At 40.3% G+C, this 19,385-nt stretch overlaps 2 protein-coding genes across 3 annotated transcripts in view; one reads left to right on the forward strand and one right to left on the reverse strand.

Moving 5' to 3' along the window:
* The window catches only part of LOC8043918 (organic cation transporter protein), a 37,870-nt gene extending 33,666 nt beyond the window's left edge, over positions 1 to 4,204 (reverse strand). Inside the window, exons 1-4 of the mRNA XM_040223032.1 lie at positions 3,947 to 4,204; positions 2,500 to 2,628; positions 2,292 to 2,395; positions 1,174 to 1,328 (exon numbers count right to left, since the gene is read on the reverse strand). Coding sequence (XP_040078966.1) covers positions 1,174 to 1,328; positions 2,292 to 2,395; positions 2,500 to 2,628; positions 3,947 to 4,204 — 646 coding nt within the window. The remainder of the gene's footprint in view (positions 1 to 1,173; positions 1,329 to 2,291; positions 2,396 to 2,499; positions 2,629 to 3,946) is intronic.
* A 6,470-nt stretch (positions 4,205 to 10,674) lies between these two features.
* Positions 10,675 to 19,385, forward strand: part of LOC115315981 (organic cation transporter protein) — a 31,750-nt gene continuing 23,039 nt past the window's right edge. The window contains exons 1-3 of one of the 2 annotated variants that reach the window (XM_040223031.2): positions 10,675 to 10,783; positions 12,047 to 12,260; positions 13,283 to 13,431. In XM_040223031.2, coding sequence (XP_040078965.1) covers positions 12,047 to 12,260; positions 13,283 to 13,431 — 363 coding nt within the window. In that variant the 5' untranslated portion in view covers positions 10,675 to 10,783. Of the gene's footprint in view, positions 10,784 to 12,046; positions 12,261 to 13,270; positions 13,432 to 19,385 lie in introns of both variants that reach the window. The other variant, XM_029975294.3, reaches the window with a different exon arrangement.

Below are 19,385 nucleotides of genomic sequence, written 5' to 3' on the forward strand. Positions count from 1 at the left end.
CGAACATGCAAAAAAAAAACAAAAACGAGCAAAGCGCTTTACTTTTGCAAGTGCTCCAAAAAAGAAAGCCTTAAAGAAATACCCCTCCACTCGCACAAGCTGTTGAAATAGAGTATTATAGTAGACCGTGACCATCATGCTATGTCAAAAGCCACTCCCCAAACATAGAAAAGGTCCAGCGAAAAATGGGCAATATCGTTATCTAGATGATAAAGAAAACAATAATTATTTAGACCGAAATATATGTCTTACAACGCACTTCACACTCAATCAAAGCGCTCCACCTAAAGGCTTTAGCATGGAAGCTCTTGTCTCGCGCAGGCGCATACGCGAATAAATTGTCCGAATTTCCAGCAAGAAAGTCCTTTAAATTGTCCCATGGAAGATACAAACACGCCATTATTTCTAAAACACATCATGGCGCCATGATATTATCCATCATCTATCGACATTCCCAAAATTGCTCCTCGTAAGAAACAAGACCCGCAAGACAAGGTCAGAACTCAGGACCACCAGAAGAAACGTGTGGAAACCCTACGTTTTTGCTTTGACCCTGTTCACGACACAAAATTTCAAACATATAACTAATTCCTAAGCTCAATGAATATACGCCCAGGCGTTGCAGCTAACGGCGAATTTCCATAATCCAGCTCCACGAACAATAAACGTTTTGCACTACTGCTAATCATTCTGTAGAATTCAGCTGCATAAACTGGAGTCATTGCTAGAGCTGCGAGTATGCAACCCTAGTTTATTCTTTCATCGACGACTCCCCTATTACTTTGAAGCCAACCAGTGCATATATTTTTTTCAGGTGGACGCGTTCGGTCCTTGTCTTTTTGAACTTGGCACACTGGGGCAGCCACACTGTTGTTAAGAAAGAACAAGATGATTCACATGAATAGTTTTAAGCACACCCATTGTACCTGTTTTATTGTCTCTGGGCTTATATGCCAGCAGTAAGGTGAATAAAAGTATGTTAATAAAAGCACTTCAGTAATCGTATTTTTTCATCTAGTTTAGCGGTTTTTTAATGTAAATTACATGTCCCTTATTAAAAACATCTTTGCCCTGTTTGCACTTGCGACGTGTCTATACTGAGCTCGTTTATGCTCATGCCATACCATTTTCAAACGCAGGGTAGTCTTCTCACTATATAACGTGAATACTTACTCAGTGTAAACGCTGTGCTATGAATTCCCCCGATCCCGACCGAAGTGACAAAACGTCCGACGTTGTAGACCAAGTAAGTGGGAGAGAATACTTGCAATATTCCAGCGACCAATGGCAGAGGCAACATAAAAAGCATCGCTCTTTTCCGACCGAACCTAAAAACACACAGAGAACAAAGATTATCGTTCAGTAAGTTAACGAGCATTATGCACGTAGGTTCAAATTAAATCAATTAGTTTATTTTCCCATTCAACAAAAAAGGGGGAGGGAGGCCGAATAAGAAAGCTGATAAATCAGCTTAACATGGCCCTCGGCCACCCTAGAGAGGCAGTAGCGACGGGATTTGAAAAAATATATACGGAAGAGAATGTACACGAAAGAGAGGAAGTCAAATTTACATGGAAGACAGGAAGTAAAATATTTAGTGAAAATACAAAAGGGCGTGTCAGGAGCAAAGGGAAGAAGTATTAAGGAACATTGAGAAACTTACTAGCACTTTCCCTATATAGTTTCACAAGCCGAAAGTTTTTTTTTAAAAAACCTGAACTAAAAAAAAAAGTCAACCTAATTTTTTGGACGAACTTTCTTGCTCGTCCGAAAAGCCCGAAAATGCTTTTATAAAGTTTTTTTTTTTTACAAACTGATGTTGGAATTAATGCGTTTTGTCTTCGAAATCTACGTGTTTGACTATTTTCGTATGCAAAAACAGCCTGAAATAAAATGTTATTGCACTGAGAAATCTTGAGCACCCGTTTCTACTAACCTCAATAATGTTTGATAGAGTTTTCAACTTGATGGGTGAAAAATAAAATGTTTTGAGGCGCCGCATGAACATATGTATTTGCCGTCTTTCGAAGTGCACTTATCTTGTTCAATTAGAGACAGCAACCAATATACAATTAAGCAGCTAGAAATTCTTATGTGTATCAAGAAGAAATACACAAAGGGTGTTTTTGAATGAATTGTTTTTAAAGAGTAATTTTATTATCATAGAAACGAGATGGCACGGCATAACACACTAATAGGCACGTTTGGCGGTAAACCCCCTTTAAGAGAAGGCTTGCTTTTGTCCTATGCTTTTGCTTAGCAATATTTGTAGAAAAAGTTTTCGAGCTCACCAATCGGAAATGTGAGAAAAAATTATACTTCCAACCATAACTCCAAACATGAAGATGCTCTGAGATGCTGCTCGAAGCCAGACACGGTCACACACTAGGTTATACTGAAAAAAAAGTAAATCTGTAATTTATTCACTTCTTTTAGAGACTGGAGAGGTCATACTAATGAATGTAGAGTGCTTTCTTTAAAATAAGCGATTATCCTTACTTGATTTGTGATAGTGTGAATATTGTCCCCAAGGTCATACTCCCAGCTTGAGCAAGCTAGCCTGGTCTCGTTCAAAATTCTCACATATCCATTGTCATCTTCTTCAAAAGCGTACATCTCGCAACGACTCTTTTTTCCCACCCGAGATCCTAAATGGAGTAGAGAAAAATTAGTTGTTCGTCGAGGCTTTACTGGTCGAAAATATAAGCAGATTAAAACGATATTTTCTTTTTTTGCAAATCAATTTGAGATTGAGCATTTCAGAGGTAATTATTTGAAGGGAGCTGAATTTCGTCACGATGGAGAGGAATAGAAGCGGTGAAAACCCCGTTTCAAACTGCAAACTTAAAGGGGGAGGGCGGGGGGCAACTTCTGCCAAACAAATAAAGAACGAGCGTCGAGACAGCAGAAAATCGAGCGGCGATTTGGAGAAGGTACAGCAAGTGTGACCGTGAGTGACTCGAAAAGGTCCCGCGATGCTTCTTATTTTGTATGTGTCACTATCTCGATGTTTCGGCCCAAAAGGTTCGAGCGTCGAGGGTTCGGGGTGAGAATGAACTGGCACTTTCAAGAACAAGGGAGTAGGGGGAAATTATAAATGTAACGCCCCGAATGAGAAAACAACATACATTTTCTAGAAATCCGTGACCAAGCGTTGTTTGCTCGGCCTGTGCGCGGCAATATATCATTATTCATGGGGTGTGTCTTACAAAAAATAATTTTATTATCGAGAAACTTTTTACTCCAAACAGCTAAAATATTGAAATATTTATGTAATCACTTAATGGTCTAAAATTGCCCTCTTGTCATGCATGACAAGAACAAGATAAAATAAAAAGTATAGTACTTCACGATGCTTAATTCCTGACACTAACCTTGTAAACAAAAGTGCCAGTAAGAAATACATTTAAATTTATTCTCATAAAAGTTGGAAACACACCGGAGCCCTTCATAATTGAAGACTAACGATGTAGTACATGCCAGAGCCCTTTCGTGGTGTGGTTTTCTGATTGCGATAATAAGGACAAACACGTTTTAGGTGTATATCTAATGCCTTTGTAAAACGAAAGTGTAATAGCTGAAAAAAGCCAAATAATTACCTCATATCCAATTTGATAGCTGCCCCTGGTTGTGGTCACCAATAATGTATTCGGCTTAGTTGTTATTGAGAACTTGACAATAACCGGGTGTTCATTGCTGGAGCACAGCAACTTTTGTCAGACGATGCCGCAATCTTACGGCTGCCCAGTGATGTGGAATATCTTGGATTAGTCATGCAAATTATTTTTAAAGTAAGTATGGCATATATCGCACATGATATGTCAAGGTCACAGCACTGCAAACCGCCATCATCACATCATCGCTGTCTATTTAATGATATCGCGCATATTCCTACACATATTCTTGAACTAATAGTAAAACACTGCGCCGCGTCCGAATTACCCACCCTCCTTCGTTCTCCGGTTCTCGCGGACCGTGCAGAGTACCCACCATGTTCAACGAGCGGAATGCCATTTTCAATCCACTCTTCGTCAGTCCAGTTGGACAGTTGCTGAGGCTTGGCACACCAGTGTTCCAGAGCAGGTGCCATGAACGTGGGACCCATCACGTGGTAAGCAGCAGGCAAACCGCGCAGAGCACAGAACAATATGATCGGGTAATGCCATGGACCAAGGCGTGTGAAGATGTCGTCCGTTCCTGTCATTTTCTATAGTTGTGACTTTCTACATTGGAAAGCATCAGCACATTAAAAAAATATTTTAGGGTCAATACAATAGTTGTTGTAAATTTGTTTTTACTGTTAATTTTATTAATATTTTAGTCAGAACCCTTGGTGACGCCACACAAATATTGAAAAGGTCATGAGGCTAGGCTAAGAGCTTTCAGTTAAGCGATATTGATATTAGTGAGCAGACTGGAGAATAAAATCAAATTGATTCAAATAATAATTAAATCATAATTTAAATTGTGATTTAATTTAGCAAATTTTTTCAATGATAATTTATTTCAAACATCTCCAGCACAAATATACACCAAAGTAATGAAGTGCGACATATATATAGCAGGTTGAAAATGTGTAAAAAGTAATGCTCCTCAGTGCAAATCGGAGTGTTGATCGAGCTTTTTTTCTATCTTCCACTTCTTTCATCAGTCACGTACTGTCCTATTTCAATCCAATCAGACAGCGAAAGTGAGACAGAAACAGGGAAAATAATTTCATATATCAAAGAAACCAAAACGCGAAAGATCGAGCAAATAAAATTTGTTGACAACCAAAACAAAAATAATCAAAAACATAAATGTTACATTCAACTTTAAATTTACAGTAATTTAATCCGTCTGCATTATGCTTAGGGTTTGCACGGATTGACCTATAAGCCTGTCGTGTAAACAAATATACATCAAGTGATAGCCACTTTTATATCTATGGTGATTTAAATCAAATTAATTGAATGTAAATAAAATAGACGTAATTTAAATAAAATGAACATTTATTTGTTTAAGAATATATGACCTATTCCACCCTAGGTGTGATAAGTGACATTAGAGGGCGCTGATGCTTTTTTCAACGTTAACACATATGGTCCTGAACTTCACACGTATCCACAATCCCATTGACTCTCAAGAACAAAAAGAAAAGGGTTAACTCTTGGGAAGTTACTTTTCAGCTGTTATAACAAACTATCTCTTTCAGACAAGTATCGACGTCTCTTCAAAATCAGGAAAGAGGTTGTCGTAATTTTTAAGCGCTTCACATTCGCGGCAAGGAAAATGTGGCATATCGTGCTTTCACGTAGCAAACTTTCCTAAACATGGCCTAGCTCGGCAGCTTCTTTTTATGGCCAGCCATAACGATTGCTCAATTTCTTAAATAAAAAGGGTTCGTTTATCTGGTTATGCGGAGCGCAAGTTCATCTGCTTCTTTTGCAGGGGTCGTGGTTACATCAGAACGCGGGGCTCTGATTGGCTCCGATTGAAGAATAGTGAGTAGACCACAAAGCAGTTTGCTTTGAGGCCTACCCACTATCCTTCAATCAGAACCAATCAAAGCTTGCAGTTCTGACGGCACCGCAACCCCTGCAAAAGAAGCAGATGAACTTGAGCTTTGCATAGACACCCTTTTTCGAAACTGTTTGTCTTGACTGCGTATTGTCCTTCCTGTATTTTTGCCTCTTACAAAAACAAACTTTCTAAATGAAACACTCAGGACATGCATCGGCAGTATAATTTAACCTTTCGAAAAATCCTATTATGCCGACAGCTCATTGTCACTGATTGCGGGAACATAGGCGGTTAATAACAAAGTTTGTCCTATCAGATAGATTTGAAGTGCCATCTTTTACAGTTACAGTTTACGTATGAAGTCAGCTGACGGATTTAGATATCAAGAAAGAAAGGGAAGTAAACGCTGGACTGTCGATTGCATATTTTTAAAAACCAAAGAAAAGGGAGAAAACGAATGTTCTTATTAAGATATAACTTATTATGCAGCATTTAGTTGCCTTTATTTTTGTACATCTATATACGTTCAGCTGGTTTTATCCGTTAGCATGGTCAAACTAGGTCAGCTCCGATTCCCGTTGTTACAGTCGGAGTTTCGGCAATTCGCCCATTGCAAGTTAACAACTTTAATCTGGTAAAAGGTACTGAGGAAGTTATGCTATGCAGGTATGCGTGTTTTGCGTGGTTCACGTCAGTACTGAACAAAGGTCACTGACTGCTAAAACGCTAAGGGGTTAGCGATCCAGATTACCTTATGATCGATCCGCAGTGAATCAGTTTGCGACGTTAATCAGTAGGAAGGCAGTAGGAAGGCAGTAGAACGGATCACAAAGCAGGAAGCGCGAACATAGTAAGCCATGGCTTGTGTTTCTTAAAATGTCAGTGATTATACAAATATTCGTGTGGTGCTAGACCAAAAAAAAAAAAGGATTGCATTCATACCACAATTCAAACGTAAGCATCGAGCTTGTTTAGGAGAATTAACGAAAATCTCGTTTCGGCACTTTTCAGTCATTATCTAATGCTGGTTAGTGCATGTCAAAAGACGCGGGGCTAATATAAATGCAATACTCCGTTATCGCTCTTTTTGCCCCGTACAGGTAAGAATTATGCCTTTATGACAATAATATGGGAAACGGCCTCACTCGAGATGGCGTAAAAACTTAAGATAAATGCTTGAAATGTTTAGTTACTACTAATTTGTTACGCTTCATTACAAAATGACATGTGTAAAAAGTATTTCAAGTTATAAGCTTGAATAGCACTGCTAGAAATGTATTTAGCAAAGTTTGCATGTTCAAGTTAAACCAATCTAGCTTAATTGCAACAATATTTTGTGCGAGGAAACTTAAAGTGGATGTTCCACGAGGGAGAAAATACATAGCTTTTTAATACTAAACTTTTTATCAATGTGGCTCTAAGATATGCAATATGAACTAATCAAAACGCCAAATTTCTTTACTAACCTTGTTCCTTCAATATGAGAAAGAATTGCGCGTCTTCTGCATAGACTGGGGGGCCAGGCTGGCCCGGCCTGAGAGCCGCAAACAAAACCACTAAACTTTCAAGAGCCAGCTGAAAGAGGAAGGGCAGAAAAAGGACGGGGGAAAAGGGGGAGTGGCCTAAATTTTTTTGTAGCAATAAATAAACGAACTACTTTCGCGCTATCTGAATCAAAAGCAGTACAATTGTACGCAAGGTAGCAGTAGCACAATACTACCTAGCCGCAACCTGCCTTCCAATTTAAAACGCGTCCGTTCTCTCTTTTTGAAGAAGTGCTCGTGTGACCGTGAGTTAGGCCGGGAGGCGGGCGGGAGGGGGGGGGGGGGTTTAAGGTTTATTACGAAGCCGCGAGCTTCATTTTAACATGCAAAGAGCCGCAGCTTGGCCAACCCTGGCATAGAGGATAAGCGCACTACTTGGAAATAAGAGAGAAAAAGACAAATATATAGATACCATTCGTTGTAAAAAAAAAAAAGATTTAAATTACTTTTTCATTTTCATTCAGAGCCTCTGAAATGACACACTTTACGCAATAACGTATATCCGTTATTAATTTAAAACTCTCTTTCTTTTTTTTCACAAATAACTTTTTGGAAGGTTTCGTTATTCGTTAAACACAAAATGTGCGGATAACAGGGAATAGCAAACTTGGAAAGTCAAAGATGTAAATACGAAAATCTAAGAAAAATGAACATGGTGAAAAACAAAATCGAAACGAAGTTTACTTACGAGGGAAGACGAGCACTGCAGACCCACCGTCAGCTTAAGAAGTGCCGGACGTGGCGACTCTCGAGCTTTCCATTAGGTGCTCCGAATTGAATGAGAGCGCGGTATGAGCCGACAAGAACGCCGAACAGCTACTGACAAAGCAAAAATCGGGTAGTATATAAGTTACACTCTGAGCATCCTTAGCTGGCAGTAACTGTTGATGTCTTTGTGCTCGTATTGTTTCTGAAGTAACTCCAGTGTCAAGCACTTTTCACCCTGATGTAAACTTCGTTTAAGAACAGTTGGTGAAGTAATCATAAGTATGTTACGCTATGTTTTTTTCAGAAAGAAGGCTTGCTTAGGCTACGCCTGAGGGAGCTGAAACATATCGGTACCACCATGTAAGACCATACCGTCCTACTTTAAAATGTTAACATGCTAACCATGAAATCTAAACGACGCCACCGTACAAGGAACATGCTTGTTTTCGCGAATATATATGAATTGATTACGAGCCACCATGAGACAAATGCTTGAAAACACTTACTTAATATATTAAAATAGATGAAAACGTACGTGTTAGACTGGAAGCATTGGCGAGGAGTCTAAGACGTAGGTTCCTTGCAGAGACACCAAGCAGTGAGAGAAATTTCGCAGTCCTAGGTTTGAGCTCCTTTTCTGTTCGTTTCTCGAAAAAAGGTCATAAAGTCGGTTATCCGCTTTGAGTTCCAACGCTTCCTTGACAATTATCTCTGAGTAATCAGCCGAGGCGTCAGCACACGAGAGTGTGTGCTAGAGAGATGGACGTAAGGAAGGTCCGAGTTATTTTCTTTCATTTCGCTCTTCCACAAAATATTACTTCTTCTGCAATCTCGTATGAAGTAGAAATTGTACGTTATTTTTTTTTTTCACAGATAGTTTAAGTTAAAAAACGTATAGGTAGTTGTTTTACATCTGTGAATAACTGAGGCAATCATAAAAAAAAAGTTATCTCGAACATATTCAGTTGGCGGGACAAAGCCTAATAAAAAGTTTTCTTATATATAGAAAACTGAGGTCACGTGATGGTAGTATATCCCACCATTAGTAATGGTGCGAAACTAAACTACCGTTCTGTAGGTTCGGTACCGCGAAGTATACCTTTTTGCATCTTAACACATGAAGTTCGAGCACTTAAAAACCAGTGCAAATGAAAAAAAATGTAAGGATGTTATGCATAGTGGGGCGAAACAAAACGGCTTATGAGAATATTGAACCCCCAATAAAAACCGCCATTATATTGAAAATCAGTACAGTGAGGAGAAACGAACAACCAGTGAAAAAAATTCTTTAACCTAAATCACGAAAATATCTTTGATGGCAAAAAAAAATCTCCAGTTAAAACATGTTTGCAGCAGAAACGTTTCTCCAGATATGTACAGGTTACTGGAATAAATTAAAGAAATAAAGTAAATTGTTATTCCCTCAAAAATGAATTGAGTACTCTACTTTAAAAAAAAAATTAAAAAGGAACGCTCATCTCAGCTTGAAATTAACGCGTTTTAATATTATCACGAATGAACAGGCGAGGAAACAAAGAATTACTGGGGAAACTGAAACGTTTAATGGGGCCGAACTTGTTCCCAAAAATAAAAAAAGGAACAGAAGATAACAGCAGAGTGTCGCGAGCGTCGAGGTCGGCGTAACAGCAGAGTCGAACGCGGGGCGAGACTGACTGAGGATCGCCTTATGTACAGTCGGCACGGAATAAAACGCGATCAAGGAGCGCATGGTTTTCGACCCACGCTGAGTCACCTAGAGACGCAACACCAAAGGTTTGGATGCACTGAGCAAGAGTCTAACACATCAAAGGAGGAGCCATCTTCTTGCAGCTACCATCTGGTTCAGGTGGTGCAGCATGTAGCGAAAACCATGCACCCACTGTTCGCGTTTTATTCCGTGCCGACTGTGCACGCGTTGGCTTCTGGAACAATCGACCTAGAAGGTTCGGCGAAGCGAAATTTCGCACCTCGAACAAGCAACAGGATTCTCGAATTTACATGAACACTAAATTGCAATTATAAACAAAAGACGCTTCGCTCTTAGGAATCGAACCCTGGCACTTCACGTGTGAGGCAAGCACGATAACCGTTAGGCCCTGGCCGCGTTGCCTACTTGGCAAGCTGCGCGCGCAGGACTGTCGTTACTCTCAACGTGCAGTGTTACGAAGCAGTAGACGTTTTTATTAATGGTTCTTGCTAATAAATTCTTTCTTTTTAACGGGTTTATGCTGAAACAAATGTGCCTATACACAAACACCTTGTAGATATAAATAATGGTTTATCGATTCGGTTTGTTTTAAGACAAAGACATTGTGATCACATAATCATTGTCGTGCAAATTACAGGTACAAGCTGGGGTGAAAACAAGACTGGTTGCAAGCGTCGCAGGCGTTCGCCTCAAGACGTAATTTAATACTTTTTCAAAATTCAATACATTATCAGCTACTTTATCAAAAAGAGACAAAATACATTAGTCATTTCTTTTCTTAGAAAGTAACTACACATAGTTCCTTTGTTACCAATAAAATGAAGTAAGTGCAAGTAACACATTACTTGTAATGCATGACGTACAGGTTTGCTTTTTCTCAGTATCTTAATTCTACTTGAGTTTTCCTAACGGTTGAAACTTTTTGAAACTACAACCCGCATATCCTTCCTGTAGCGTTTTCGGTAAGTCAGGGCTTGAGCAATTAAAGCAAAGCGTCTTTTTAATATTTCAAAGACACTTTTATAATTTTTGGGAAAGTATTACATTCAGTTGATGTTGCAGAACATTTGCAGTGACCTCAAAAAGAACGTCCTCATATACTTTTTTTTTACTTGGTCGCTCTATCTCTTGGAGGATTAGTTCTAATGACGTGTTGGAGCAACGGATAGATAAGACGGCGTTTATGAGTGTACCGCGATGATCTAAGCAGGAAAGATATGGCAGAAAGTAACCTGGCTGATAAGAGGCCAAATCATTTTATGTTCGTCGTGCTTGCCGCATGGTCTCTTCATTGTTCACCAGCAACTAAACAGCGAAAAGGGTAAGTTCGAATGCGGTACCTAGTAAGATGTGTTGCAAATCATTATGATATCACAGGATGCTAGGAGCACTCTTTTTTCCACGTAGTCGCATGCAAGGCTTAGGCCTTCTTGGTACATTTAACCTTCATGACAAAGGCAACGATTGGAAATCAGTTTTTACTTTTTAGAACTTCCAGGAAAGAAATATTAATATTTTCAAAGGATGTACTTGTAATGATAAGAATATATACATTTCTATTCTAACCTTAACGGACTGAGATATTGCTTAACCAACCAATAGTTAGTTTTAGCCGTATTTGCGGGTCTCAATCACTAGTTATGAAGAGAGTTATTTTCAACTGTGTAAACAGCAAAAAAAAAAAAAAGTTGCTGACCAGATTTGTTTCCAACCTCTCCCAGTATTAAGGTTGAGCTTGCAAATTATATTCTGTAAGATTGAATGCGTACCTATAATTTTATTTTAATTAAAATAATTATAAATACATTATTGGATCGCCAGCGTAAGGCCGGGGATCTTAAAACGCGGATGATAACCTCTTCATGCGCTTTTTTGAGCCGCCTGCGTTGGTTCTCCTGCACGAGTGAAAACTCTAGCGCGCCCCAACTTACTACATACTTCAAGTTTGATTCTTTTAAAATTGACTGATTTAGTCATTTTCGATGACGACCAGCCAGTGTCTGGAACCATTGGCTTGTTCTTCACAACTGGAACCTAGTGCTAAATTTCACTAATTAAAAAGGTGATTAGCCAATTTTAGTTAGTTATCTGACGTATTTCGAAGATTAGTCCTACATATAATAGCCCCTTAGTTGTTTAACTTACATGCAAAAACCGTGCTTGTCTGCCTCTCAAGTTTTTTTTTTTAATATACCTGATGAAACATAAAACCAAACAACTTGTATATATTAAACACGGAATTAAAGATAAACCCTTTCTAAGGCATTGGCAAGCATCTTGTAAATACAGGATTCAATATTAGTTGCGTGATCTAGTAAATACCATTCGTTTATACTGACCAAAAATTATATAAAATTTTAACAAGTAGTAAGCACATTTAATAGTATTGTAAAACCGCAGCTATATTAAGCGGTTTGTTGGAATTCAGCAATTTTGTCAATACTTCCACAAGCTACTACACCATATATATGTTGGAACAATTTTTGAGCCAACCGAAGGACGTTGCCGCTGCACGTATTGTGTTAGGTGTTGAAGCCTCTCTACCTTTGATTAAAGTATCGAGTGTGCACGTTGCTCTTTGCAGATGGCAGGCATGGACGACATCTTCACCCACTTAGGTCCATGGCACTACCCAGTCATCATCTTCTGCTTTCTGCGTGGCTTGCCAACAGCATATCACATCATGGCTCCAACGTTCATTGCTCCGACCTTAGAACACTGGTGCGCCAAACCCCCACAACTGAAGAACTGGACCGACGAAGAGTGGATGCAGCATGGAATTCCACACACGGGGGGAGGTAAAGGAGTTTGCAAAAGAACGCCTCTTAACACGCGTATTAACGATCAGTCGTTAAAGGAGCTACTAAATTCTCGGTTCAAAAAAGTTCACTAGGCGTACCTTTAATAGTGAGCGGTGTGAGGGACGCGAGACAAAAAGTGTGCAAGTTTACTGTGTAGTCCCTGGCAGCTAATGAAGCGCAAAGCGTGGTTTTTCCCGAGAACCTTGTTATCGTTCTGCTGTTTATTAAGGTTGCGGTGTTAATTGAAAAGAGCACTGAATCCCGAATCATGATGAAAAAAAGGCAGTTAGATAATAAGCAACGCCTTGAACTTGTCAAACTGTCAGTGACAATAAACTACAGCATTCCAATGTTTTGTTTTGCTTCTGAATTTCGGAGCCCTCCACTGCCTTAACTCAGGCAAATCATCGCGGATCCTCTAGCAACAAACCAGTCTCGCTTCATTGAAGACCACTTATCTGCTGTCCATTATCGTAGGGCATTAGACTATCGTCAGTTAGATTCCATTAACGCCTCCTTTTTTTATTCATCGTAGATTTTAAAACTGGTCTTTTGGCACTATGTATCACGGATTATCGTTAAAGGAATACGGTGACACCTTTAGCGTTGATGGCAGTACGGTAGAGTTCAATAGGAGCAGAACGAGTCCTTAATGCTTCATTGTCCTATCTGACAATTCTCTTAGAGACCTGCTGAGATGCGAATTAAGAATGTAATACGAAGTTGAGGTGCCATATTTGAAATCTTATAAAAATTATGAAATAATTGAGCTTGGGGACCGCCAACGCAGAATAAGGCCGAATGGGATGTTTCATGTCATACAGATCGTGACAATACATTCTTTGATAGATCGAACACTGATAACATAATATTGCCACCATTCAGCCTTCGGTGGACATTTCTTCAGGACTTTCCTTAAAGAAGTAATCCGCAAAGTATTCCTCCGCTGATTTCTTCAGGTGCTTACGGGTGTGAATATCTCACGGGGCCTTTGTCCCACACTACGGTACTTCAAACAGGAACTGGAAGTCAGGTGCTAAGCCGGTGCGAAATGTTCGGTCTGGAAGAAGCGGAGGACGGTTCCTATCGAATACTGAACGACACAAGGCTGCCTTGCTCCAGTTGGCACTATGAGATGGGAGACAACATCAATACACTCACCAACGAGGTGAGTAAAAATGATGATCGGGTCATTTTAACATATTAATCTGTATGCGTCAATGTTTCAAGTATTTCATATTAAGTAAAGGCTTTGCGTCTCGTTAGAAAGTAAACAAGTCATCCGAAATCTGTATCAAAACATCACACAACGATCGAGCCTCTCCTGGTGTGAATGCTTCCGATAAATTTTCTTTATTGATGCTTGGCCGTACTGGCCTATGGTACAGTGTATTTGCCGAGGAATCTCCATGATTTGCAATCTTTGAATTTTTTTTTTTTTATGTTGTGTCTACGTGCCACCCCTTCAATACCTCATGTTGTGCTGAGGAACCAAAGAAAGAAAAAAAATTAGTAATAGAATAATTATTACCTCAAACAATCAATGGTACATGACTACTCTTGAGGAAAAAGAGAGCGACCACTTATTAAGTTCATTGCAGTCAGTGTCACAGCACCCACGGAAAAATTTATGTTCCAGCTACTATCTGCTTTTGTGTACTGTCACCTTCTATGCATCCAATCAATGTAAAATATACTATAGGGTGATTTCAGAGAAGATCGACCAAAGGGTGGCTAGTCGACATTTTTAAATCGACTGATATTTATATATGCCATTGTCTAGTATCTGGTATAAATGAATCCAAACTTAGTTTTGACCAGAAAAAATATTTGGGGACAGGAAAATTCGTAAGGCATGAAGAGGTAGACAGTTGCCTTAAAGGGCAACTCCGCTCAATTCCGAAGATTTCGGGATAATGAGTGATTTAGAATTAAAAAGCCCTAGTAAAAGACACTACGTCTTTTGCTTCGCAAAAAATGGGATATATATTTTTAAAACTAATTTTAAACACGAGCGGAAATCGAAACCGAAACTTCGGCTCCGTCCGGCAACATTGGCCTCGGGCCGCCAAGTACATGCCATCACGTGGTACGAGAGGTCACGTGATCCTCGGCCCAAAGACGGGCGGGATGGGGGCGGGCGGGCGTGCGGCAGGCGCGAATGTCGTCTGCTCCGCACTCTTCCCCACGTTTTGGTGTCTATCGACGACGTCTGCACAGCTGCGGCATAAGTCTGGGACTCTGCGCACGTGGTGTCCATAGTGTGGACGAAACTCTGAGAGGCAATAATCACAAACGGTGAGACGACGACGGTGGTTGTGACGCGGAAGACGGCGGTAACGGCGGGACCACTGCTGGCGGTTGGTCTGCTCCCAAGAAGCGCGCTGCGCAGGCGCGTACGTCAATCACGTGGACACCGCTGGACGCCGAGAGGCAACGTTGCTGACGTCACGCGCTACGCTCGATCGGAGAAGTAAAAACAAGCAAAAGGGGGCCATGTAGATGGCGTTTAGCTCAATGTTGGCTCCCCCCCTGCCGTAGCCTTGACTGCGCTGTTGGTTGCGCGTGAATTCGCCCGCTCGAGTCAGCCGATTTCGGCAATTTGGTGAGTTGCAGAGTTTGCCGGGCCGTTTAGGAAACCTTTAGACAGAACTGCGTCGTAATATTTGACGTGTGGTCTTCCTAGGCGATACTGAAGAGGACTGCATTGTTTTTTCAAAACCAAAAATGAAGCGGATTTGCCCTTTAACGCGCACTGATGGAGGAGGCACGTTTGAGAGCGAATAACTAAAACAATAACATTAGTAGAATTCTAATACCTTTTAGACGCAACCTATGGGTACAGCTTGTTTGTAATATAAAGTATTATTTATTTAAGTTTTATCTATTTTTCTTAAAATTGCCAAACATGCCTGCTTGAACGAAAAATGGCAAAATTTGAAGGCCTGTAGCTTGTGAAATAATTTCATCATTATTATTCAAGTTGCAGATAATATTCGACTTAATTATGGCTATATTTAAAAAAATAAATGAGGTATCTGAGCGATACGATAGTCGGGATATATTTAGGCAAACATGGGAAAAAAACAAACAAACAAAAATTCCGATGCGAACAAAAAAAAAAAAAAAACCAACTTCGATATTTTTAAATTTGGGTACCCTGTTATACTCTATTTTGGCATTTATTTGTATTAAAACATGTTGCATTCTTTTAGTGAGAAAGAAGAAACAACTTTCCAAAGTAGGGTCCTTTTTCAAAGCCTACACTTAGCAGTGCCCTTTACAAAAAAGTGACTCTGAGTTCCAGTTTCATGAAACTAACACACATCTTTTATATATTTTTATTCAGATGAAGCCATTTATGCCTAGAGAAATGGTTTACACACTAAAATTCATGAGAAACTACTGTGTACAAAGAGCTATCATTTACGAACTAGTGATCCGAGGAAAGATCCTGCAGCCATCGGCCACTGGGAACTTTATTTACTTTAATTTCCTACTGCACTATATGCTCCTTTCTTTTACCTTCTATCTCCATCTCTCTCTCTCTTATATATATCCCTGACTTATATCTAGAATGAAACATATTCGAGCATTCCCTTTCTCCGTGATAGGGTTCTGTGGCTAGCAACAATCAGTTCCTCGAAGATCACGATTATGGCGCAATAGTCGATGGAAGTAGCAGGCGAAACTCGTCGCTTGTTATGGCAAAACGGCCGATACAATCTTTTTTCGCATTTCCCTGCTCGCTGTCAAGGATGAGGGGGTTCGCTTCAACCAGCAATTTATACACGTTTGCAAGTGCGTCTCGTGCGCCGCCATCTTGTCTTGTGGGGTGCGCTTGGGCGCGGCCATAATCGGATTAGGACGCGTCCAAGCGCACCCCAGCGAGCAAGATGGCAGCGCCCTGAAGCCGGACATGCAAACGTGTATAGCGGCCGATGCCTGTTTACTGAGCAATCTCGCCTGTCGCCTTTCCACTCGCTGGCTTTGAGGGCGATAATATGATGCACAAAGAGGCACACCGACAGAGAGCAGAACCCCCAAAAACTTGAGCCCCGCCTAATTACAAAAGAGCGTAAATACTGTCGCCATGTTAACCTAGGAAAGCTTAACATGGCGACAGTGTTTACGTTTAGGTAAGGAAAAGCATGGCGCTTGGTATGAGCCGGATCCTTACACGAGGTGCAAGGTAAGCCCTAAGAACCTGTCTGCTGCCCTGGTCTATTTCACGAAAGACGAGCTACAATGTTCGCACCAAGGTCCCGATCAAAAGGACGTGATCTTTGTCATGCCCGACGGGGAGAAAACGTTCGTGCCAAAGCGCTTCCTGACACGCTCAACCCGAGAGGCCTCCAGGAAGTGTGCGTTTGTGTGCGCTGCGCCAACTATTACCTTTGCATCGCCGCTGTAGAGAACGTTACAGGCTCGACATTCAACACTTCTGAAATAAACTCAGCATTTCTGTTCGACCCACGAACAAGTCTGTGTCTTCAAGGAGACTGTGATTACTGCCCAAAAGCCGTCTCTTACACTCGAGAAACTTCATATCCCAGAGGATGACGATATTGTGCTTACAGCATAAAAGTCCAACAGCCTCGTAAAAAAAAATAGAAAACATTGGATCTTGAGATTTTTCTAAAAGCCATTTAAGTAACGGTTGAAAGTTGGATATTTCACAGCCATATCCGGCAAACGTAAGGTAAAGCGGTCTATAGGATGAAAAGCAGCTGCATGCAACGCGTCAGATTTGTCTTTCATTTCGACTTCGCTGAAAACTGGACCATCGTGCTTCCTGACAAAGTTAAAGCATACCACTGAAGAAAAAAAAGTTGCGATATTTACACGTGTAATTAAACGACAAGAAAATCTACAAACAGCGTTGCTACCATCAGTGAAAACCTTTGTGACGACGTCGCTCTCACGTGCCTCGCAGGTGACGCACGTAAGTGACGGGGCCGCCAGTCATTTTAAGAATAGCTACCAGCTTCACCAGTTTGCACATAATGATTGTCCACAAGCTCAGTGGTTATGTTCTGCATCTGGACATGGGAAAATGCATGGGACGGAGTTGGCGGACCCGTGAAGCACCAGGCCATGCTGAGCAACCCGAGAGAACGGTCAATATTCAGAGGCCAGGACAATGGTGAGCTTTCTATTTGAGAAACTGGGTGCATCTTGCGTATCTGGACGAAAATGAGCTTGTTCACTATCGTCATCAACAACAAAAAAAAGAAGAGTGCTGACGGTGCGCGCGTTTCCTGGCATCCAGCCTTGGCACGCGTGGCGACTGTGCAAGTCATCAATAGAAGAAACCTATGACATATATGTAGCACGAACAGTCGGATCTGGTTAGAACAAAGTTTATTAAATGGGTACATCGAGGAAAGCCTTAATGTAAAGTGCCGGATTTGACGCCCCAAGGACTGCTCATTTGAATGCAGGGTTATCTTAGTTATCACAGTTTTCTTCGCGGGGTATTTAACCTACTATTTTACTTGGTGATAGCTTATAATCTTTATCTGATAACCATATGAGAATCACGAAACGTTATCCTCGCGCAGAATAAAATACCTCGACTTCCCACGATCCATTTGTACATTGAGAGTATCGAAGTTCTTACAGTACGGCGCGATGGCACCGCTCACCTGAAATGGTTCGTCTCCGGAAATACATAACTACCTAAACAATTTTAGTATTCTATCGTTAGTTTTGTGTGTGGAAGTAAAGTTGTTTTTTCTAACTATAAATTACTATACTATAAATTATACATCTTTTCTCGTATCACTAGTCTCTAATATGATACCACTTTGCACGCTGTATGTAAAATGCTGTATATAGTTTCTCGCACACTTTTAGTGTGGGATTGATTGCTCTAGCCGTGTGTGACCTCATCTGAATAGAAATATGTGAAAGATGTCTGTTAGTTTCCTGAAACTGGAACTCAGGGTCACCACTCGTATAAAGCACAGCTAAGTGTAAGCTGTAAAAAAAGGGCCCTACTTTGAAGAGTTGTGTCTCCTTTCTCAATAAAATAATGCAACATGTTTTAATAGAAATGAATGTCGAAATAGAGTATGGTAGGGTACCCGAATTTTAAAGAATCAAAGGTGGTGTTTTTTTTATTTGCATCGGAATGTTTTGTTGTTTGATTTTTTTTCCCCTGTTTGCCTAAATATATTGCGAATATCGTATCACTCAAATACCAAATTTTTTAAAAATATTACCCATATCTAAGTTGAATACTTCCTGCAAATTATATGATGAGGATTAAAATATTTCATGAGATACAGGCCTCCAAATTTTGCCCTTTGTCGTTCGAACAGGCATGTTTGTCAATTTTTAGAAAAATAAATAAAATTTAAATAAATATTTTTACTTTATATAACATGCAAGTTGTACCAATAGTTTGCTTTTAAAAAAAGTATAAGAATTCTTCTATTTTTTTTACATTTAGTTATTAAATTTCAAACGTGTAAGCTCCATCAGGGCGCGTAAATGCAACTGTCCATCTCTTCATGCCTTACAATTTTTCCTGTCCCCAATTTTTTTTCTGGTCAAAACTATGCGTGGATTCGTTTATACCAGACACTAGACAATGGCATGACAATGGCACTAGACAATGGCACTAGACAATGGCAGACACTAGACAATGACAATGGAAAGATCAGTTGATTTAAAAAATAAAAGCCGTTTACAATTCCCTGTAACGCTCAAGCCGGAAACGGGCGTCTAAGAGCTGCGCTCTAAAATGTTGATCAGCCACCCTTTGCTCGATCTTATCTGAAATCGCTCTATAGCGCACGTGACAATTGTTGAGACCAAAATATTATGTACTTCGCTTTGAATTTGGAATACATTTTAGCGCTCAAAAAACAGGGACAAACAGGCGAGAAACAGACAGCACAGTGCGCTACTAACAACTGATTTTATTACGTGAAAGGACACTTTTATACCATCCGAGTTTCTGATTTTGCTCCACCACTAGCCAACCCGGTGCCAGGCCGCGTAATTGAGGAACGCACGCTCCTTGTCCAGTAAATCAATTGAGGCCACGCTGACATATGCTGCACCACCCTTCTTAATCTCATCTGCCTCGACTATCTCCCTCACAGTTTTTTC

This window comes from Ixodes scapularis, unplaced genomic scaffold (genome assembly GCF_016920785.2).
Source record: "Ixodes scapularis isolate PalLabHiFi unplaced genomic scaffold, ASM1692078v2 PGA_scaffold3__209_contigs__length_174095766, whole genome shotgun sequence".
Lineage (NCBI taxonomy): Eukaryota > Metazoa > Arthropoda > Arachnida > Ixodida > Ixodidae > Ixodes > Ixodes scapularis.